The sequence below is a fragment of the Musca domestica genome, unplaced genomic scaffold (genome assembly GCF_030504385.1).
Source record: "Musca domestica strain aabys unplaced genomic scaffold, Musca_domestica.polishedcontigs.V.1.1 75, whole genome shotgun sequence".
NCBI lineage: Eukaryota > Metazoa > Arthropoda > Insecta > Diptera > Muscidae > Musca > Musca domestica.
The window spans coordinates 2,317,925-2,342,983 of record NW_026712393.1 but is presented as its reverse complement, the minus strand read 5'-3'; the positions used below and the strand labels follow the sequence as shown (position 1 = coordinate 2,342,983).

Below are 25,059 nucleotides of genomic sequence, written 5' to 3'. Positions count from 1 at the left end.
ACTTGGTTTAAGAGGCCTGGGTTCTAAAACTGTTATTTCGATAAGGCATGTTTTGGCCGTATCAAATAATATATACCATCTTTAGCCATATGACTGAGGGTATAAATATTCACTTTTTATTGGCATATTTTTAGGCGATTTTGTTAAATTTTATCCTCTTCCGCCAAGATGCCATTCTGTATTGGTTGGAGCCGTTTTTTTTTAGTTTTTTAAAAATAATCCACGTCTCCTGGATCAATAAAAAATTCTTAAGAATTTTCACTTTGTACTCACCTATAAAACTTTTCCTTTTATTAATTGTTGCAGTTATCTGAGCCGACACACCAAAATCCGCCAGCTTTACATCGCCATACTCCGTCAGCAGGATATTGGCACCTTTAATGTCTCGATGCATTTTACCCATGGAATGCAGGTACTCCAAACCTTTTAGCGTTTCACGGCACATATAGGCAATTTGTTGTTCACTCAGGGGACCGGTCACCTGATAGATGTCCTGTAGACTACCACCACCACAATACTCCATGCAGATCCACAGTTTGTCACGTCGTAAATATGAGCCATAGTAGGCTATGATATTTGGATGGCGACAATCACGCATCATTATGATTTCCTGTTGGATGATTTGTATGTCGTCTGTGGGTTCCAGTTTGATGACTTTTATGGCGGCCAGCTCATTGCTTTGTATGCGTTTTGCCTGGGGAGGAAGAGAAAAGAGAGGGAGAATGAGTAAGGAAGTTGAATATCGAAAATCAATAATAAAAATAAGTTGTAAAGATAATAACCTATAAAACCACTTGAAATTTGGCAGACCCCCTTACCACTGCCTCTTTGGCCCATAAAAATCTCCCAATTTTAATATCATTTCAATTTTTATGACCCTTAAACGAATTTGTTGTCACCATTAAAGAGCCCATAAAATTATTTCAAGATATTGCTCAATGTTCCATCCATTAGTTTTTCTCCAAATTAAGCCAAAATTCCACCACCTCCAGCTGTGGTCATTTCCAAAACGCACAATTCCCCAAGACCTGCCATGGCAGGATAGCAAAAAAAATAGAGATAAAATTTTACAGCACAATCACAGTTTTCCATTACCAACGAAATTCAATTAAAAAATGCAAGATAATGAAATTCATTTGTGCGAGGGGGGAGTGGTGTTCACATAAAAACTCATCGAAATAAAATTCGCATTTTATTGCTTGTCTGACCCCACTTCCCACCTTCACCGCCATTTCTCAGTACCACTTCATTTTGAAAGTGAAAACATAAGAAGAAAATTCAAATTTATTTGGTGTGGTTTTTTCCTACATAAATTAAAGTTTTTGCCTGGCGTCCTTGGTGTATATTCCTTTGCCCTGCCCGCTCCCTCTCCAGCCACAAACCATGGGAGGACATGAGTCGTAAATGATAATAAACTAGCAAAAAAGCAGTCAATTCGGCCGGGCTGAACATTAAATACCCTCCACATATTTTGAACGAATTTGGAAACTTTCAAAAAAATCCGTTAAAAATAAAGCCGTTATATTAGGATCTATATGAAGACGTGGAGCTGTATAGGCAACTTCTGTCATAAGCCATTACAATATTCAAAATAACAAATATAGGGAGGTACGGATATATGGATCCTATGCAAGGTGAGATGAAAAACTGCAACTAAATTCAGACTGCTGTCATTTCTAAGCCATTCGTCCGACAGTTGTTAAAATTATTCCCGCGACAGCTCATTATATTGTTTACAATCGTACAAAAGCATTTTGGTGAGAATTTTCCAGAAAAAAGTTATTCGTGATGGAATTCAAGCGTGACAGTGTGATTTCTTTTTATTTGGCTGGAAACCCACAAGTGGCTATCGTTAGAGCACTCCAGCATTTAAATGTGAATAAATCTTTTGCGTCTCGTACCATCGCTTGTTATCGTGTTACTGATAGCGTAGCCCGACGTCAAGGAAGTGGACGGAAGAAAACAGCAATATCAGCAGAAATGGTTAATGGAAAAAGTGAAGAAGCGACTTGATCGAAACCCGCGTGGCAGTAGCCGAAAAATGGCTCCTGAGCTGAACATATCGCAATATTCCATTCGGCGAATATTGAAAAATGAGCTCGGTGTAAAGCCATTGAAATTCCAAAAAGTGCAAGAACTTACACCGCAGCAGAAAGAAAATAGACCCAAAAGAGCTAAAGAGTTGCTTCGCTTGGCCGAAAGTGGTGAACTGCCGAAATTGGTTTTCTCCGTATCCGATAAGAAAACATTCGCTGCCCAGCAGTTTGTAAATAAACAAAATAATCGTGTTTACTTGCCAAAGAGGTCAGCTGAAAATGTGCACCTTCGGTTGGCCAGCAGAACTCAAGCGTCGTCCGCAGTGATGGTGTGGGCCGCCATAACATCGGAGAGTCGCTCTCTGCTCGTATTAATTGACCGTGGCATCAGAATAAATGCCGATTATTGTCGCGAAAATATTCTGGAGGGTGTATTAGCTAGCTTTGAGCACGCAAACTTTTTGGCCGCAGACCTTGGACATTCGAACAGGACTCAGCAACATCGCACTCAGCACGAGAATGGTTTCAAAATGAGTTTCCTCGCTTCATTTCTAGCGCTCAATGGCCACCAAAATCTCCGGATACCAATCCATTGGACTACTGTTTCTGGAGTATTTTGGAAATCAAGGATGGCACTAAAAAATACCAAAGCGTCGATCACCTCAAGCAAGCGATTCGGCGGGAATAGGCCAAAATACCTTAGAGCAACATTCGGGCAGCGTGTGATGGTTTCATTGGCCGTTTGAAGGCCATAATTCGTACCGAAGGTGACCAATTCAAACAAATGATATTTCCGATAGTTTTTGCTTTCATTCAATAAAATTTAAAAAAAAAGTAAAATTTATGGCGTTTGACTTTTTTGCAGTATTTTTGTTGCAGTATTTTTATCTCACCCTGTAGGAAGGACAATTTTCTGTCGCAGACTTTATTACCTATTAGTTACTTCACATACGAAATTTCAAACCATTTCGGTGAATATTGTACCTGAAATCGTCAAAATACCGAACATATGGAGGTACTGATACATGGGGCCTATACGAAGACCTGTACCTACATAGACAATTTTCTGTCATAGACTGAAGTTCCCATTACGAACTCTAAACACGAAATGTGAAACATCACCGGTGAATATTGTCGCTAAAATCATCCAAATGCCGAATATATGGAGGTACCGTTATATGGAGGCTATACGTAGACGTGGGTCTGCATAGACAATTTTCTGTTACAGGCTGCAGTACCAATTACTAATTCTTAATACGAAATTTGAAACAACTCCGGCGAATAATGTCGCTAAAACTATCAAAATACCTAAGATAGAGAGGTACTGATATATGGAGGCTATACGAAAACCTGGTCCTGCATAAACAATTTTCTGGCATAGACTGTAGTATCCATTACGGACTTTAAATACGACATTTGAAACAACTCGGGTGAATAATGTCGCTAAAATCATCAAAATACCGAATATAGGGAGGTACCGTCATATGGGGGGTATGGTATGGAGGGTATACGATATCGTGGACCTATATAGAGAATATAATTCCAGGAGGTTAAGTACTCCGAAGAAACTCCTTATGTGGATTTTCATACAATTTCATTGAAAATTTTGGCTACAGTCATCAAAATACCAAATATCGCAACATTTTAGTTTCCTATCTTTATTCCTTTGGACTCTAGCGTGGTTACAACAGACGGACGGACGGGCTGGGCTGAGCTAAATCGTCTTAGAATTTTATCCTGACCAATAATATAAATCGTCTTAGAATATTACGCTGATTTAAAACATATATACATATACTTTGTTATGTGTAAAATTATTATTTCTATGAGTTACAAAGGGGATTGACGAACATAATATACCCTCCATACTATGTATGGTGGAGGCTATAAAAACTCACACATACACAGAAATGTCATCACACTAGAAAAATATTTTTTTGGGAAAAAATTGTCATTGTAGTTTAGCCCGATTAAAATTTGTTGTTTCCCAGTGACTGCCAGCTGGAGTGGGGGAGGGAGAGGAGTGGGAGTAGTGTCTGTCGGCTAAAGAGTGAAAACTCATCTTCCAAACTGATGGAGGGCGACAGGATATGCGCCAAAAAATCCATTATTTTATTTGCAATTCACTAACGACCACTTGGAAAATGGTACCGAATGTCCCCCCTCCGCCTCGACGGAACTCCTCCACCAACTATTTGTGGGTGAATATTTTATTTCCTTTTTTTGTTGTTTTTTTTGTACAGCTAAATGTTTTTATTGTCAATATGGCTCTCTTTCATGCAAATGCATGAAAAATACTGCAGCTATTACTAGCAAAATAGTGGAAACTTGTGTGACACCACTGGCATACGCAGCAGTTTGATGGCGTTGGTGAGGTGATGGCAACTGAAGTGTCATTTGGGTTCAGATGAAAAGTGTTATTCTCAAAGACACTATGTGGTTACTTGGAGGGGCGCTTGGTTTTCACACTTACGAGGAGACATTTGTGAAATATTCCTTTTGTTTGAAGGAGTGCTGGGGCTCTAATATAATAGAGGGAAAAATATCTTGTAGCTGAGTCACAAACTAGCGAAGAAATCCAAGTCTTAATGTTATCTAACAATTAAAGACCAAGATTGTACATCGACTTGATTAAAAAGGGAAGAGGGGGTATAGAAGCAAAATACCTCATAGGAAGAAGGAAATATGTAATAGTAGGTGAGGTAGAAATTCATAATAAGGACAAAGAGGCCGAAGGAATGTGCAAAAAATATAATTAAAATTTAAAATAGTTTAGGAGAGAGAGATAGAGAGAGCGATCAGGTGTTTATGACTTCCTCAAAAATGTGGTACATTTATAAAAGTAACACATTTATAACTAACTAGCAAGTGGCCGCTACCTCGTCAAAGAAAAGTCCACCTCATAATTAAACCCAGCATATTAGCTAAACCCTTGCAGAATGGTTCCACATTCATTTTTTTTATCCAGAACTATTTCAGGGTCTTTTAAAAATAAACATATCTAAATCGTAGAAATCCATAGCTATATCCCATCATTGGCTTTCACATCAAATTTCAGAATTCCAGCTCTACTCTAAGACCAAATCCCATAATTATTTCCATACAGTTATAATACACAAGAACAAAATCATCTCCTTCTATCCACCCCTTACGCCAACATTGACCTCGACACCAAAAATTCCGAATTCCATCTCTATCCCAACCCAACACACATTTAGTGTCATTTTGCACTTTTCGTACGTTCATAGCACCACCTTCTCCATCCTTAATCCATATTAAATTTCCGCATTCCAGCTCTATTCCTTTACACATATACGAAATTTGGAGGCATTTAGGACTTTTTGAACAATTATAGTACGCTTTTTTAAAACGATCTCCGTACATCAGTCCCAGATACCAACAGAGACCTCAATGTCAAATTTCGGGATTCCAGCTCTCCCATTACTTAATTTAGTATCATTTGGTACAAAACAAGCTCTTTTTCTCAACTACAGACACCAATAGAGACCTCAATAACAATTTCAGGATTTCCAATTTCTACTCCTTTACCCAATACCAAATTTAGTACCATTTAGTACGCATAATCAAAACTCAAATTTCGGGATTTCTGCTTTTTAATTTCCCCCATTACCAAATTTAGTACAATTAAGTACAATTATAGCGCGCATATCCAGAACTAGCTCCTTCCCCCAACCACAGACACCAAGAGTGACATCCATATCGAATTCAATCTCTATTCCTTCACCAAATATCAAATTTAGTAATATTTAATACTTTTCAAACAATTATCGTAATTTCTTGAATTCAGCTCTATTTCTTCACCCAATACAAAATTAAGTACCATTTAGAACCTTTCGTACAATTACAATACAAAATTCCAAAACCACCTCCATATCTCAAGTCCAGATACCAACAGAGACCTCAATATCAAATTTGAGAATTCAAGCCTAATCCTATCACACAATACCCAATTTAGTAACATTTAGTACTTTTCGAATAATTAGGAGTACACATTTCCACCACCTCCATGTCTTGATCACAGACGCCAACAGAAACCTCATGTCGAATTTCATAATTGTATCTCTATCACTTCCCTATCCCAAAATGGTACCAAAAACAGTACAATTTGGTACTTTTGTGCACTTGTAGTTCACATTCCTAAAAAATACCTCGAAATAACGTTTTTAGACCCTGGGACCAAATCTGTTTCAGGATGGTCTAGCGACCTCCCCCACAAAAGGTCGAAATTTTCAAAAAATATATTTTCTGCGCAGAAAGAGAAGCCATAATCCGATTTTGCTCCAACTTTGCAAATCCTAATATTTTCATCAGTTCTAGGTCAAATGCAGAAATGGGTAATATCGGTCCACTACATCAAGTGACTTCCCAAAAGAGGGTAACAGTTTCGAATAATTATAACGATTATATAATGTCCGATTGTCTTCAAATTTCACACATCCTAATATTTTTATAAAGATATCGCATTAAGACAGAATATATCAGTTCACTCCTTCTGGTACCTCCCCCACAAAGGGTAAAAATGTTGAATATTCATGAATCTCATAAAACATGTAATTAACATTCGATTCTATTCAGACTTGGCACATGTCAATATTTATATCAACACAGGATCTGTTATAAAGATGGTAGCGATCGGACCATTCTTTCTGGTACCTCCAACACAAAGGGTCAATGTTTTGAATAACCAAAACGTTTATAAAATCAGAAATAAGCATCAGGTTCTCTATATATTCCATACATTCCATTACTTCTACTAACACAAGATCTGTTGTAAAGATAGGATATATCGGCCGTCTCCTTCTGTTACCTCCTCCACAAAGGCTTAAAATGTTGAATATCCATGAAGCTCATAAAAAGCGAAATCAACTTCCGATTCCATTCCAAACTTGGTAAATCTCAAAATTTCCATCAACAAAAGATCTGTTATAACGATGGTAGAGATCGAACCATTTCTTCTGGTACCTCCTCACATAGGGTTCAAGATTTTGAAGACAAAACGCTCAAAGAAAGCGAAATACGCATTCAACTCTCTTTAAATTTCATACATACAAACATTTTTGCGAACACAAGATCTGTTTTGAAGATGATATATATCTGCGAACACCTTCTGGTACCTCTCCCACAAAGGGTCACAATTTTCAATACTTTTATCTGCCATAACTTGCGAAACGAGTCAGCCGTGAGATAAATATGGAATTTATGATTTCGCATAGAATTGGATATAAATGTTCGATTTTCTTGCAATTTTGCCTATATCAATACCTTTATCGGTATAAGATGAAGTATGAATATGGAATACTTCGTTCGGCTATATCTGGCAACTTAAGCACATTTCAACATTTCCTAAAAATAATGTGATCATATAAATTAAAGGAAGTGTTCGATATAGTCAAAACCTGGAACGTTGCAATATTTATATAGGTCCGATATGAATTGGTCAATATTGGCATATTCCTTCCTTCGGAACCTACGTCATAGAGGGTCAACAATTTTAATAATTGTAACAGATGTTAAAATATTTTTAAATAATCGAACATTAGCTGAGGGTATACATCTGTCGGCAAGACCGACTGATATTTTTTAACTTGTTATTTAAAATATGGATCCTTTTTGGGAAAGCTACAAGAAGCAATGGACCAATATTGCCCTCCATGCTGTATTCTGTCATAATATGATTTCATAGTCTATTTTCGGCTACAAAAATACAAATCTCCTCTGCCACATCTAATTGCTGCCGATTCGCCCGGACATTTGGACAAACCCGAAAAAATCTGGAAATTCTGGAGACACCATTATATGGGGCTACTTTTAAACATGAGTGTATATAATAGTCCATTTTCAACACAAACATCATAGGAATAATATATACTATTAATGCAGCAAGCTCTATAGTGATTTCGACAGATGCATAGACACGGAATTATATGCAAATCAAGAATATGTAGCTTTGATTGGGTCTATTTCGAGGTGTTATAAACAGAATGACAAAATAAGTATATTCACCGCCTATTATGGTGGAGAGCTTTTCGAAAAACCCTCGAAAATTCTAAAATATGTAATTTTGTTCACCAATCTGATTGCGTACTACTAAAATCCGTATTACATTTCAAATGACACACAAATGTTCCCACCGCAATGACTATTTAGTGATGTGTTTACATTTCGAGTGATTCTCTGCAGTTTTTCAAATGTCTCTTTGTTTGTTCGAAATTCACCAAAAAGGATGTGTTATTGTTATGCGACCCCATGTGTGTGTCTCTGACTGCCTGCAAACACATGAGTACGTTGCAATGGACTACTACCAAACGAATTTATTCATACTAACTGAAATTTGAGTGTGTGTGTGTGGGTTGAGGGAAGGGAGATTTGGTGAATTGTTTATTTACAGGTCAATGGTTTTAAGCAATTTTGCAAAATGCCTTTGTGGCCCCCAACCCCACCACCATGGAGAAGTTAGCCTCCTGCACTTGTCCTCTTTTGTTATTTGCTTTTGTTCTATTCTGCAACGCAACGAAACACAACCAATACCAATATCGTCGAAAGATCTATTACTATTCATTTCAATTCATATTGTTATTATCTTATTGGAATTGGAAATTTCGGATGGCTGTATGTGTGTGTGTGGGAGAATGCTTGTGCATATTGAAGAGCACTATGAATTCAGTTTCCGTTTGTTTATCCTACTCTGCTACCGAGTTAGACAGATTGTCGGCTGCATAAAAAAAGGATTTAATATTTAAAATAGGGCAATAATTGCATTTAATCGTTCGGAAAATTGCAGCTATAACAAATAATTGTAACCATAAATTTAATAAGAAATCTAATCGGGGGAAAAATATATATTTGATATATTTAAGGCGAAAAGGGGAAAAAATAGAAGAATATATTAGAAAAACATTCGCGAAAGTGAAATGACTGTAAAAATTAGGAATTTATATAGGTATATAAAAAACCAAAAAAAAAAGACAAGTTTAAAAGTATCGGTAGAGATGTATACCCTAAGCCAATGTTCGATTATTTAAATATATTTTGACTTCCGTTATGATTTTTCAAACAGCTGACCATCTATGGTGTAGGTTCCGACGGAATGGGGCAATATTGTCCATTTCGTATTGGAACTAAATAAATATGATATAAATATTGCGACGTGTCAGTTTTGGACTATATTGGTTTCTTCCTTCACTTCATACGAGATATGGGATAATTTTTAGAAGTCTACTTCGGTCGACTTAATTTTTATGCTTCATCTATTGCAGATAAAACTACTGGTATGGGCAAAATTATGAGAAATCCAACATTTTCATCCAATTTTATGCGAAATCATAAATTCCGATAAATTCTGCATTTACCAGATTTCTGATTGAGAGAAATATTTATATATAGATAGTAAAAAGAGTCGCTGACTTGTTTCACAAGTTTTGTCAGATAAAAGTATAGGAAATTGTGACCCTTTGTGGGTGAGGTATCAGAAGAAGGTGCTCGCAGATTTTCCCAACAGATCTTGTATTACCAAAAATGGTTGTATGTTTGAAATTTGAAGAGAGTTGCATACTTATTTCGCTTTCTTTGAGCGTTTCGTTTTTCAAATCTGTAGGGATGTACCAAAAGAAATGGTCCGATCCCTACCAGTTTTATAACAGGTTTTATGCTGATGGAAATATTGAAATGTTCCAAGTCTGAATGGAATCGGATGCTAATTTCGCGTTTTATAAGCTTCATGGATACTCAAAATTTTAACCATTTGCGAGGGAGGTACCAGAATAAATGGAGCGATATATTTCACCTTCGCAGCAGATCTTGTGTTAGTAAAAATAATGAGATATGTGAAATATGAAGAGTACCGGATGCTTATTTCGGATTTTACAAACGTTTGGTTATTCAAAACTTTGACCCTTTGTTGGGGGAGGTATCAGAAGAAATTGTCCGATCTCTACCATCTCTATGATAGACCTTGTGTTGATGGATATATTGAGATGTACCAAGTCTGAATTGAATCGGGTGCTAATTTCGCGATTAATGAGCTTCGTGGATACTCAAAATGTTGACTCTTTGTGGGGTATGTAACAGAAGGAGTAGACCGATTTATCCCATTTCCACAACAGATCTTGTGTTAGTAGAAATAATAGGATGTGTGAAATATAAAGAGAACCGGATGCTTATTTCGGATTTTACAAACATTTTGGTTATTCAAAACTTTGACCCCTTGTTGAGGGGAGGTACCAGAAGAAATGGTCCGATCTCTACCATCTCTATGACAGACCTTGTGTTGATGGAAATATTACGATGTGCCAAGTCTGAATGGAATCGGATGTTAATTTCGCGTTTTATGAGCTCGTGGATACTCAAAATGTTGACTCTTTGTGGGGTAGGTAAAAGAAGGAGTAGACCGATTTATCCCATCTTCACAAGAAATCTTGTGTTAGTGGAAATAATAGGATGTGTGAAATATAATGAGAACCGGATGCTTATTTCGGATTTTACAAACGTTTTGGTTATTCAAAACTTTGACCCTTTGTTGGGGGAGGTACCAGAAGAAATGGTCCGATTTCTACCATATCTATGACAGACCTTGTGTTGATGGATATATTGAGATGTACCAAGTCTGAATGGAATCGGATGCTAATTTTGCGTTTTATGAGCTTCATGGATACTCAAAACGTTGACCCTTTGTGGGGGAGGTACCAGAAGGAATGGAGCGATATATTCCATCTTCGCAGCAGATCTTGTGTTAGTAGAAATAAGAGGATGTGTGAAATATAAAGAGAGTCTGATGTTTATTTCTGATTTTATGATCGTTTTTGGTTATTTAAAACTTTGATCCTTGTGGGGGTGGTACCAAAAGAAATAATCCGATCTCTAGCATTTTTGTAACAGATCTTGTTTTTTTAATGGAAATATTGAGATGTACCAAGTCTGAATGGAATCGGATGTTAATTTCACTTTTAATAGGCTTCATAGACATTCAAAATGTTGACTCTTTATGGAGGAGGTATTAGAAGAAGATGACCGGTACATCCCATATTCAGAGCAGATTTTGTGTTAACAAAAATAATGAGATGTGTGAAATATGAAGAGAACCGGATGTTGATTTTGGATTTTATAATCGTTTTGGCTATTCGAAACATTGACCCTTTGTGGGGGAGGTACCAGAAGGAATAGTCCGATCTCTATAACAGAGCTTGTGTTGATAGAAATATTGAGACATACCAAGTCTGAATGGAGTTGGGTGTTAATTGCGCGTTTTTTAGGCTTCGTGGATATTCCAAATGTTGACCCTTTGTGGGCGAGGTACCAGAATGAATAGAGCTATATATTCCATCTTCTTCTGTTTGTAAAAATAATAGGATGTGTGAATTATTAAGACAGTCGGATGTTTATTTCTGATTTTATAATCGTTTTGGTTATTCAAAATTGTAACCCTTTGTGGAGAGGTACCAGAAGGAATGGTCGGATCTCTACCATCTTCATAGCAAACCTTGTGTTGATGGAAATATTAAGATGTACAAAGTATGAATGGAATCGGATGTTACTTTCGCGTTTTATGAGCTTCATGAATATTCAAAATGTTGCCCCTTTGTGTGTGCCAGGACCGACATATTCCATCTTCATACCAGGCCTTGGGTCGATAAAAATATTGGGATGTGTGAAATTTCAAGACAATCGGACTCTTACATCACATTTTATAACAGTCGTAATTATTCAAAGTTTTGAACCTTTGTGGTGGGAGGTACTTGATGGAGTGGACCAATATTGTCCATTCTCGCATCTGATGTAGCACTTACGCAAATATATAGGGATATGCAAAGTTGGAGCAAATTCCGATAATCCTCTCTCTTTCTGTCCAGTAAATTATTTTCTTTGAGAACGTTGTCATTTTGTGGGTGAGGTAGCAGAAGGAGTGGACCGATATATTCAACTTCACACCAGACGTTTGATTAAAATAAATGCTACCTCACATTTTACAAGATTTATAATTTTCCATTGTGGGAGTCAAAACCTGATCTAACACCGATTCAAAATCGCAATCCGATCCTTTCTCTTCCTGTACAGTAAAATAACTATTTTGACAATTTCGACCAGGCCAGAAAGTGTGGAGCCATATTACCCATCTACGAACTCGATCTAAGTTTGATAATAATATTACGATGCACCAAGTTTGGACCAAATCGGATACTCCCTTTGAGAGTTATCGTGTGCACCAACCAGTCAGAAAGACAGACGGGCGGACGGACATCGCTACATTGGTTACCTAGGGCTAAAACCGTTATTTCGATGAGAGGCACGTTTTGGCCGTATCAAATTATGTATACCCTCTCTAGCCAGCTAGCTGATGTTATAAAAACTTTTAATTATTGGATATGTGATCCTCAAATTTTACATGAGGAACGATACTTATGTGAGGTATTCACCCGCATAAGGTGGTTTTGAATAATTATACTATACCTTTTTTACTGTTAGGGCGGTACAAAAATGGAAAAGAAAGGTACACCATTGTTGTCTCAAATTTGCTGGAAGTGGGTGAAATATGTCTGGTTTTCCAAATTTGAGGGTACGAAAGTACTAAAAGATACAAAATTGTCATTGAGTGACTGATAAGAGTTAATGTTTAAATTTTCCTGGGGATATCTAAAGGAAGAGGCAAGGAGGGATTTTATTTTTTATTACTAGTTTAAAGATGGGAACAGCACTAAAAAGTAGAGATTTTTTAATTTTGCAAGTGGTTACCTTTAATGACGGTGATATTCTGCTGGATTTTCGTGACTTAATATATTAATCGGACGAAATGTGCGAAAAGGTACAAAATTTGTATTGATTGAATGATAAGAGCAATAACTTGAAGGTTTTACAAAAGGGACACTCTTTGTGAGGATGTGTGGGAAATAGGGGGATTTTTGTGAGTTGGTATTTTAATGGTAGACAAAATTAATTTAGAATTTCAAATATTAAGAAATTTTTACTCCTCATAAATCGACCCACCCTAATACACATCCCTGCGGTAGATAACACAAAAACAAAAGTTAAATCAATGCATCCAACTAATCGCAAGATCTTGCTGAGTGGCAAAAAGTCACTGTCTTTCAGGTAACCTTGCCACCCTCCCCCCCTTACCACTCTCTCTGTCTCTCTCTCACCATCACTTGTTTGTATTTTATTTACAAAGTAATTTCATTCTGCTGTTCAACATCTTGATAACCTGGTTTCCTTGAAAAACTCTCGGAACAATTCCCATTGTCATCTAGAATAACAATGAGTTGGAAAAGTTTCCCTAGTTTCCGAAACTAGAAGAAGATGTGAATTATCGTTGGGGGTTTTTTCATCCTTTAGTTGTTACAACCGAAAGACACTCCCGCGCACCAAGTATTGACATTGCAACGCGAAGTAGTGCAGCTAAAAGTGGATCCATGAATTATCCTTGGCTTGAGCTTAGCGCTGACATGCATTGCATCGTTAGTGGGAGGGGCGGGACACACGCCGTATGTGTGTAACATATAAAGTTAGATAGTTGATAAACAAGGATTTTTTCCAGTTATTTCCACCTTGTAAATAATAGTAACAAGAATAGACAAAGTTGTTGTTGTTATTGTTTCTCCTTCTTCTGGGAAATGCATTCTCGTGGAAATCATCTTGTTGCGGAAAACATGTGCAAGCACATCATTAACATATCATGTACAAATTTGGAGGTGAGGGTGAGAGGGTGACGGTGGGAGGGTGAGGTGGTTATAAAGACGACAACATGTGTGGTAATAAAATATTTATTCGTTTGGTTTTACCTTTCGACAATTATGTGTGTGTGTGTAGCGTTGCAAGTGTTTTTCTTTTCTTTCGAAGAGGATGTGGCAACAATCCAGGCAACATAAATATGAAGAGTAAATGCTATTTTCAGATTCAGTTTAGAGTTGAGGCAATCTAGTTTAATCGGACGAACGGTCGTTTGTATGAGAACTTTTTGGCTACATTAATCACCGCTTATTTCAAGTTTCGAATTTGAATATGGTAATGGCTTGTGACAAACAACGCCTATGTAGGTGCACGTCGTACAGGCTATATTCGGTATTTTTAAAATATTAACAGAATTTTTGGCAAATGTTATCTTTTTTGAAAATTTTCAAATTTGTTCTAAATGGTGGAGGGTATTCAAAGTATGGAAAGTATAGGGAAACAAGTTAGGAAGTATTAATCGGTTTTCAAAATATATAAATCCTTGCATATGACCATTATGACGTAGTTAAAATTGAATCTACTACCTTTTTCGATATCTTTGAGATGTTGGCATGTTTTGAAAAATTTGCGGATAGGTGACAGGGGGAATGGACCTATACATAAAATTGTTACGGTAGACATACCATTTGGAAGTTAAAACTTTCAAGAAAATCTAACGCGGATTCACATTTTATGAAAGTTGCTACTATAAAACATTCTGATTTTTCGTGGGGAAGGTACGATAAACAGTAGGTCAATATTTTTACAACATTTATCTGTATCCACTTAAAAGTGTTCAAAATATTTCCACTCTTCACTGGCAGTCAGGAAAACATTCGTTCACTTTCATTCTATACAGAGACTAGCAAGTGCCCGCTACATCGCCGTCCCAAAGTCCACTCTAAAAGTTTAAATTCATTCCAACATTTTGTATTAGGAATCAAGGCTTTATATATAATTTAAGTTTTTCCTCTTTCGGAAAGAATAATAGGAAAATGTTTAACTCTTACAACAAAGACTTCAAAGTCTTTTATTTTGAAATTTACCGAGGAGGAAATTATTAAAACAGTTGCACAATGATCCCACACCTAATTACACTGACCTAAACTATTTCAACGTCCCCAATTTTGACCTTAATATCAGATTTCAGAATTTCAGCTATATCCCTTCACCGAATATCAAATTTAGTAATATTAGTACTTTTCGTACAATTATAGTACACATTTCCAAAAATACATCCATATCGTAGTCCTCCTAGATACCAATAGAAACCTCAATATCAAATCAAAGGACTATATCCAGTATCAAATTTGGTAACATTTAGTACGTATATCCAGAAAAATTTACATCTCTCCATCCTAGACACCAACTGTGATGCAAATTTACTACTTTTTTATTAATTTTCATAAGATTATAGACTTCCAAAACCACCTATTTAGTACTTTTCGTACAATGGTAGTTAACATTTCCGAAACCAACCTCATTTCTCTATCCTAGATACCAACAGAGATATCATTATTAAATTTCAGGAGCTCTATTTCTACAGCCAATTTAGTACCACTTGGTACTTTTCCTACAATTTAGTACAAATTCCAAATCCACCTCCAAATCACAATTCCAGATACCAACAGAGACTTCAAAATCCCATTCGAGGATTCCAGCTGTATCTCTTTACCAATTACCCAGTTTACCATTTGGTCCAATTCGAGCAACTATAGTACGAATTTCCAAAACCCCCTCCGCATCTCCATTCCAGATACCAACAGAGACCTCAATATCAAATTTGAGGATTCCAGCTCATCCCTTCACCCAAGACCAAAATTAGTTATATTTGGTACTTTTCGTACAAATATACGACGCATTTTCAAATCTCAACCACGTATGTATGAATTTTTATCTTATCCCTTCACTTAATCCAAAATATTAGTACTATTCAGAACTTTTCGTACAATTATTGTGCACATTTCCGAAACCACCTCTATATGTCCTGACTACTCATGAACGCGTCCCAAATTTCCAAATTTTTGATTTCAAGCACTATCTGTTCACCCAATATCAAATATAGTACAATTTAGTACTTTGCATTAAACATATCCAAAACTACCTCTCAGGAATCTAAATTAAACTCTACATCAGTAGGAATCTATTTTGGGAATATTCCCATTCGAAATCTTCCATTCCCAAAATTTCCCTTTAATACTTTCAAAAATGTACAATTTCGTTGAGTGTGTTTTCGAAAAACACACATATTTCAAATATGTATGCTTTAAAAATACTTCCACTCTTCCCTGGCAGTCAGTCATCCAGTAAAATGTTCGCTCACTTTCATTTCATAGAGAGATTGTAGAGAAAATGCAGAGAGATTGTAAATTTTGTTAGGCTTTCAAAACGCCACATCATTTACTGTCAGGTTTTCCGTTTAAAATTTAATCCTTCTTTTTCGTTGTTCCATAGTTTCCACTCCAACACCCTCCTAAAAGTATGCCATACTATTTGCCTCTCTCTCATGGCACCTTGAGGATATTAGTTTTTTTGTGCTTGTGTGATGAAATGTGTGACACTTTCGTTTCGTTCCGTTTGGTTTCGTTTTATTTTATGAATTATATTTTATGTTTGCTACGTGATAGGTAAATAATTCGACTATTCGAACACGTACACGATGGCTGTTTTTTTTCCTGGAAAAAGAATATTTATTATGAAGTGTGGCTTTAAATATTTTTATGAAGTTAAATGATTGAACATGGGCATACTAGTAAAAATAAATGGTTTACTATCACGTTGGTATAGGTGGAAACGATGGAGCAGTTATTCGAGTTTGTCCTTCGTCTATCTTAAATATTGTAAGGCTGGTAATGTGCAAGTGAATAGCTATGGTGCCAAGGCAATGCGCCTGTATTTGGTGGAGTCAGAACGCATACGAGAAGCATTTGATCTCAAAAGTTTTACATACAGAGGAATTAAGTTGTTTATAGGTATTGCCTTTTTATACTCCAAATGAATATACGCCAAAATGTGCCCCATCAAAATAACGGTTTTAGGACCCAGGTCTTTGGAGTCAATCTAGGGGTATCCAATCGTCTATCTGGCTGTATGGTGCGCACGGTAACTCTCGAAGGAAGTAGTCGATTTGATAAAATCTTGGTACCTCGAAATATTATTTTCAAACTCAGCTTGAGTTCGCAAATATGTTATATCGGTCCGCTCCTTCTGGTACTCCGCCGACGAAAGATCAAAATTTTCATATAAAATAATTTACCACAAAGTACAAGAAAAGATCATCCAATTTTGTGCATCAGTGCTATGTCAGGTCCGAAAATGGACAATATCGGAATGAAGTTCCTCCCCTACAAAGGGTCAAAATTGGAATAATTACAATTCTAATAAAATGTTACATAAGAGTCCGTTTGTCTTCAAATATTGCACATCTCCGTATTTTTAGCAACACAAGATCTGGTATGAAGAGCGCATAGTACGGACTACGACTTCTGGTACTCTACCGCACAAAGGGTAAAATTTTTGAACAATCATCGAACTTATGAAAATCAAAATAAACATCCGATAACTTTCAACCTCGCCATGTCCCAATATCTCTATCAGGACAAGTTCATAGACGTGAATATATCGGACAACTATTTCTAGTACCAACCCCACAACAGGTCAAAAAATTGAATAATTATATCTTTCTCAGAAAATGCGAAATAAGCATCCAATTTTCTTCAAATTTCAAACATTCTAACATTTTATTAGAACATTGGTGGGTTGAAAACGTCAAAATTTTAAATAATAACAACTCTCATAATATTCGAACAAAGTAGACAGTTTTGTTTCAAACTTTGTATAGCACAATATTTTTACCAACCAGGAATCTGATTTGAATATGGATTCATCGGCCACCTGAAGGAACCTCCAGATCTAAAATGGTGGATTGTTTAAAATATGTTGGCTAGACATTGCACGGTCAAAAAACATTTTGTAGAACTTTGCTATATCGACGAAAGTGTGGAAGTCGAAAAGTTAGAAGTTTTTTTGGGAATACTAACCACCCCTCCACAAAAAAAAATAAATAATAATAAATAAATAAATTAACTTCAGTCGCAAAAAAGGGGTTTTATAACTCCTTCAAAAACTTCCTGAAAAGTTATGTATTTCTTTTACCAAAGAGCCTTCAAAGAAAAAAATGGTTTTTGTAGGACTGTCTCGTAAAAATGATGATTTTTTCAAGGACTTTCTAAAACATTATTTATTATTCAGCCCCTCAAACTCCTGAATGTTTTAAGAAAACGGGTCCACAAAGGAATACCTCCTTCCTTTGATAGGATATTTTCAAAAAGACTACTGACCAAAAATGGTAGATTTTTCGAAGAATATTTTGAATTGTTCAGTAAAAGTCGTTGTGCTTTCTGGCAAAAAAGCATACAGGGTAAGATCAAAAAAAAACTGCAACAAAGTCAAACGCTATAATTTTTACTTTTTTTTAACTTTATTGAATGAAAGCAAAACATGTCGGAAATAGCATCAAATTTTAGAATAACTTTAGATTTGTTCGAATTGGTTATCTTTGGCACGAATTGTGGCCTTTAAAGGGCCAATAAAACTGTCACACGCTGCCCGAATGTTACTCTGCGGTATTTTGGTCCATTTCCGGCGAAGCCCTTGCTTGAGGTAATCGACACTTTGGTATTTTTTAGTGCCAACCTTGCTTTCCAAAATACTCCAGACACACAAGTCCAACGGATTGGTATCCGGAGATTTTGGTGAGTGCGATGGTGCTGAGTCCTGTTGGGATGTCCAAGTGCTGCGACCGAATTGTTTGCGTGCCCAAGGCACCCTCCAGAATATTTTCGCGATAATATTAAAGGGCCAATAAAACTGTCACACGCTGCCCGAATGTTACTCTGCGGTATTTTGGTCCATTTCCGGCGAAGCCCTTGCTTGAGGTAATCGACACTTTGGTATTTTTTAGTGCCAACCTTGCTTTCCAAAATACTCCAGACACACAAGTCCAACGGATTGGTATCCGGAGATTTTGGTGAGTGCGATGGTGCTGAGTCCTGTTGGAATGTCCAAGTGCTGCGACCGAATTGTTTGCGTGCCCAAGGCACCCTCCAGAATATTTTCGCGATAATATTCGGAATTATTCTGATGCCACGGTTGTTTAATACGAGAGGAGAGAGACCATCGGCTATTATGGCGGCCCACACCATAACCATGGCCGGCGCTTGAGTTCTGTTGGCCAACCGAAAGTGCACTTTTTCAGCTGACCTCTTTCGCAAGTAAACACGATAATTTTGTTTTTTTTACAAACTGCTGGACAACGAATGTTTTCTCATCGAAGAAAACCAAATTCGGCAGATCACCACTTCCGGCCAAGCGAAGCAATTTTTTAGTTTTTTTGGGTCTAGTTTCTTTCTGTTGCGGTATAAGTACTTGCACTTTTTGGAATTTCAATGGCTTTACCCCGAGCACATTATTTAATATTTGCCGAATGGAATATTGCGATATTTTCATCTCGCGAGCCATTTTTCGGCCACTGCGACGCGCGGGTTTTGATCAAGTCGCTTCTTTACTTTTCGAACCGTTTCTGCTGATGTTGCTGTTTTCTTCCGTCCACTTCCTTGACGTCTACGGCTACTCTACCAGTATCACGGTAACAAGCGATGATACTAGACACAAACGAGTTATTCACATTTAAATACTGGAGTGCTCTAACGATAGCCACTTGTGGTTTTCCAGCCAAATATAAAGAAATCACACTATCGCGCTTGAATTCCATCACGAATAACATTTTTTCTGGAAAATTCTCACCAAAATGCTTATGTACGCTTGTAAACAATATAATGAGCTGTGACTGGAATAATTTTAACAGCTGTCGGACGAGTGGCTTAGAAATGACAGTTTTCTGAAATTGGTTGGAGTTTTTTTTTTTTCAACTCTCACCCTGTATGAGGTTTTGATTATTTTTCTTTGTCAAAATGAAGAAATTGTGAATGGATGAACTAGCGGTCACTTGTTAGTGATAGATATAGGTATGGAAAATTTAGATCCTTTGTGGAGGAGGTACCAGATCCACCGATCGATATTTATCATTTTCAGATCTGGCGTTTGTAGAAATATTGGGATATGTGAAATTTTATTATATGGAGGCTTTACCGAAATATAGCCCATTTTCAATACAATATGTTTTGCAGACCTAACACACATCTAAGAAAAAATTATCAACCTACTTCATTTCGTTCCGAAGCTTGTGTGATTTCCACGGACGGACAGGATAACGCTAAATCGACATAGAATTTTATGATGGCCAAGATTATAAATACTTTATACCAAAATGTATATTTCGAGGTGTTACAAATGGAAGGAAAAACATAATATACCCTCCATACTCTGGTGGAGGGTATAGAAATGTATGGGTCCTATAAAAATATATTGCCTTAATATTATCCATCTCTGATAGTTTACTTCATGTATTCGGCATCCAATAATACCACTCCCATTAAAATATTCCTCTAAGTGAAATTTACGTCCCCACACACCCTTCCCAATTCAGCCCCCCCCCAGAAAAAGGATATTTACTTTAATCCTTCGCCAACAAAAAATGCATAATTTCCAATCGTTATTTATTTTGAAAACATTCCCCCTAGGGTCATGTTTTTCCAATAACAGAAAAGAAAGAGTGAGCTTTTTGTGCCACTTTCACTTGACCAGGGCCGCATCGAAGAGAATTCAATTGAAATAATTCGCTCTAACACAACGTTATGAGGGCAGTGAGCGGTGAAGCGATGACGGAGTAGGAGAAGGAGTAAAAAATCGACGACAGAGTGGTCCTTTAACTAAAATACATTGCAAGTATCTCCACACAGCTGCCAAAGCAGCCAGCCAGTCAGTCAAATGGAGCTTATAATGCTTGTGACCACCATGTTACAAGAGCGAGAGGGGGAGGGAGAGGCTCAGGGGCGTACTGAGCGTGCGGTAATATACTAATATTAAGGGGTATGATGGAGAATATTTACCATCAACAACATCCTCTCCCTGTTTCCTCTCCTTTTCTTTCTACTCGAGCAGTGGTTTCCATGCATTCATCCGTGGTAATGTAAACATCCGATGGATGGGAGCAGAGCTCGCTTAATGGTCTACTCTCTCACCAATGCATGTAGGTGTCTGGAAGAGGATGTTGCTGCTGCTGATGATGCAGCAGCAAAAGAAGGGATTTTTGGTTATTGCCGGAGCAATGTAACTCCCGTTGCCGATGATGATGATGTGGATGATGGCAAACTAAGGCAAAAAAAAAGTATCTTGTTGGTAAACGTGTAACTATTCAAGCAAAAATCTATTTAGTATCCTTTTCACATGCCGGGGCAGGCACCAACAAAAAAAATAGCAGTTAGGGACTACCGACCGCATGCCGTATCAATACCGGGGCAGTATGTAAGATAAGTATGCTAAAATCCTAAATGGATGCGTGCGTGGCAAAGAAGAGCGTTAGAGAGAGAGAGAGAGAGAGGGGGAGAGAGAGGAGTGAGAGGAAACATTTTGCAAAAGTAGGTCCTTCTGGCAATATTCTCCCTTCCTAACCCAACAAAAACAACAACTACTACCACCACTTTCCTACTGCCACTACTCCCACAAATATTGATATCTTCTAAAGAGCTTTCCAACTAATGAATATTCTGCACCGAAATGATAAAAATAAAATGCTCAATTGAGGCTAAACCTCCATGACCGTACGTATGATCGGCAGTCTGTCCATTTGCCTGTTTGTCTATCTATGGTGGTGGCATAATATCCGTCTGGCAGCTTCTTGCATCTGCTGTTTGCTCACTTTACCAAGGCCTGAGGTAAGTAATTTGAGTGTGTGTGTGTGTACGGTAAATGTTTAGCGCGTATCACCAGTACCATCAACAACAACAGCAACAAATTGCTTTAGTTTGTTAAATGTTTATCGAAATTCGGAAGGTGGTTATATCAAATTTAATCGATTGTGGATTTTGAGGAGCAACTTAAACCTCATTTGCACTTAATCCCTACAATGACCAAACTACACACAACAAACATCATTAGGCAGACCGACCTTTAGATGTTGGGAGTAGACTCCTTGCCAGACACTTATATATGTGTGTGTGTATTTTGTTTTTCGTATAAATAATATCATTAATTATAAGGATGTTTACTTGGTCTTTGTCTATGGATGTGAGAGTTTAAGAGGTAAATGTAGTCGTAATATAGAGAAAATTTCCAGTGAACCAAACAGTGAACCAAACTTCGCCTTAACAAGGCAAAACTCAAAAATTCAGCCGAGCCTGGCTGTGGGATTTGAACCGCGCACCTCTGTGTGCAGCCAACTAGAAGTTGCCGTCTCTACGTTCAGAACCATTAACCCATCTTCCTAAAGCAGCACTAAAACAAGTGTATGCATTGGAAGCAATGTAGTTGTTGTGGACAAAAAATCCATCACTACAAAAACAAAACTTTGCTGTGAAAAAGATCTGCCAATAGAACTTGAGTCGAACCTGGAGAGTTTCTAGTGTATAATTCGCATATGCTAATTTGCAATAAGTTCGAAATATATACCACTTTCCAGAGAACGGCCCTTGTAAACCATCATCCACATCAAATATGCCTGATGAGCCGCTTAACCAACGGCGAAACGCGTCGCATAGTGGTGAGTATGTGATAGTGTCTATCTGGCTTTCCTTTTCACTGCAAATTTCAGATCATTAAGCTCGTCTCGAAAGAGAAAACAAACACTTAAAACTGCACGAGTTTGAACCGAAAGCCGGATGATACTTCCGATTTCGGATGCGTATTCGGACCGAAAGTAAACGGACCGAAAGTTTTAACCAACTTTCTAACCGAAGTCGGCTCGAATTCACAAGGATATCCATGAGAAATTCGAAAGGGAAACGAGAGTTGTCGGACCTATCTCGGAAGTAAAATCATGGGCATTTCTAGCCAAACTTTAAACTTTGAGCAGCTATGTCGGACGTCCGACATTTTGTTAATATATTATTTTATTATTTATTTATTTCTTATACCATCCATAAATCGTGGACTTTTTAAAAGGATGATATGAAAAAACTGCAACCAACTTCAGACTGCTGTCATTTCTAAGCCACTCGTCCGACAGCTTTTAAAATTATTCCAGTGACAGCTCATTATGTTGTTTACAAGCGCACAAAAGCATTTTGTAGAGAATTTTTCCAGAAAAAAAGTTATTCATGATGGAATTTAAGCGTGATAGTGTGATTTCTTTATATTTGGCTGGAGAGCCACAACAGGCTATCGTTAGAGCAATCCAGCATTTAAATGTAAATAAATCTTTTGTGTCTCTTACCATCGCTCGTTACCGTGATACTGGTAGCGTAGCCCGACGTCAAGGAAATGGACGGAAGAAAACAGCAACGTCAGCAGTAATGCTTCGAAAAGTAAACAAGCGACTTGATCGAAATCCGCGTCGCAGCGGCCGAAAAATGACTCCTGAGCTGAACATATCGCAATATTCCATTCGGAAAATATTGAAAAATGAGCTAGGGATAAAGCCAATGAAATTCCAAAAAGTGCAAGAACTTACACCGCAACAGAAAGAAAATAGACTCAAGAGAGCTAAAGAGTTGCTTGGCTCGGTCGAAAGTGGTGAACTGCCGAATTTGATATTCTCCGATGAGAAAACATTCGTTGCCCAGCAGTTTGTAAACAAACAAAATGATCGTGTTTACTTGCCAAAGAGGTCAGCTGAAAATGTGTACCTTCGGTTGGCCACCCGAACTCAAGCGCTGGCCATGGTGATGGTGTGGGCCGCCATAACAACCGGCCGCTCTCCGCTCGTATTAATCGACCGTGGCATTAGAATAAATGCCGAATATTATCGCGGAAATATTCTGGAGGGTGTATTAAAGCCTTGGACACGCAAACATTTTGGCCGCAGACCTTGGACATTCCAACAGGACTCAGCACCATCGTACCTAGCACGCGTCACCCAAGAATCGTTACAAAATGAGGTTCCTCACTTCATTTCCAGCGCACAATGGCCACCAAAATCTCCGGATACCAATCCGTTGGACTATTGTGTCTGGAGTATTTTGGAAATCAAGGTTGGCACTAAAAAATACCAAAGTGTCTATCACCTCAAGCAAACGCTTCGTCAGGAAAGGGCCAAAATATCATAGAGAAACATTCGGGCAGCGAGTGACGGTTTCATTGGCCATTTGAAGGCCATAATTCGTGCCAAAGTTGACCAATTCGAACAAATCTAAACTTATTCTAAAATTTGATGCTATTTCCGACATTCATTCAATAAAATTAAAAAAAATAATGTAAAAATTATGGTTTTGACTTTGTTGCAGTTTTTTATCCTACACTGTATGTGGAGACTGATTTTCTTTATTTTAATATATTCTACCAAACATTTTCGTTATTTCTGCTTCCATAAATATTCAATACGGACGACCAACTGTGTATTTGGTATAGGTAAATGTTAAAAAAGTTGAAAAGGGGTCTGTCTGAAATGTCAGCTTTTATACCCTCCACCTTGGAAAGGAGGGTATATTAACTTTGTCATTCCGTTTGTAACATCCTTAAATATGCGTCGCAGACCCCATAAAGTATATATATTTATAATCAGCATAAAATTCTAAGCCGATTTAACGATGTCCGTCTGTCTGTCGGTCTGTCTGTCTGTCTTTCCGTCTGTCTGTCCGTCTGTTGAACTCACGATACAGCCCACATTATTTGACGTAGAGCGCCAAAATTTAGCAGAGTAATTTGTATTGTATCTTGGATGGTTGGTATTGAAAATGAGATATATCGGTCCACGTTCTGGTATAGTCCCCATGTAACGGTACCTCCAGATATTCGGTATTTTGATGATTTATCCCACATTTTTTCACGGATTTGTCTGAAAATTAGCATTTGTAGGTCATAAAATTAGCATTTGTAGGTCATGCGTGTGGCATAACATTGCATGTATAGGTCCACGTTTTGGTATAGCCCCCATATAAAGGTACCTACCGATATTCGGTATTTTAATTTTTTTGCTACATTTTTTCACGGATTTGTCTAAAAATTGGTATTTGTTGGTCATAATGGGTTCCAGCTCCGGTGGCGAAACATTGCATGTATGGGTCCATGATTTGGTATAGCCCCCATATAACGGTACCTCCCGATATTTGGTATTTCGATGGTTTTTGCCAGATTTTTTCACTGATTTGTCTAAAAATTGGTATTTGTGGGTCATAATGGGTCCTAGTTCGTGTGGCGAAATATTGTAATTATAGGGCCACGTTTTGGTATAGCCCCCATATAACGA

General features: G+C 37.4%; 1 protein-coding gene across 9 annotated transcripts in view; it reads right to left on the bottom strand.

Moving 5' to 3' along the window:
* The window catches only part of LOC101887471 (mitogen-activated protein kinase kinase kinase kinase 5), a 444,668-nt gene that overhangs the window by 172,925 nt on the left and 246,684 nt on the right, over positions 1-25,059 (bottom strand). For all 9 annotated transcript variants that reach the window (XM_059130466.1, XM_059130462.1, XM_059130468.1 and 6 more), the window contains exon 3: positions 274-694. In XM_059130466.1, coding sequence (XP_058986449.1) covers positions 274-694 — 421 coding nt within the window. The remainder of the gene's footprint in view (positions 1-273; positions 695-25,059) is intronic.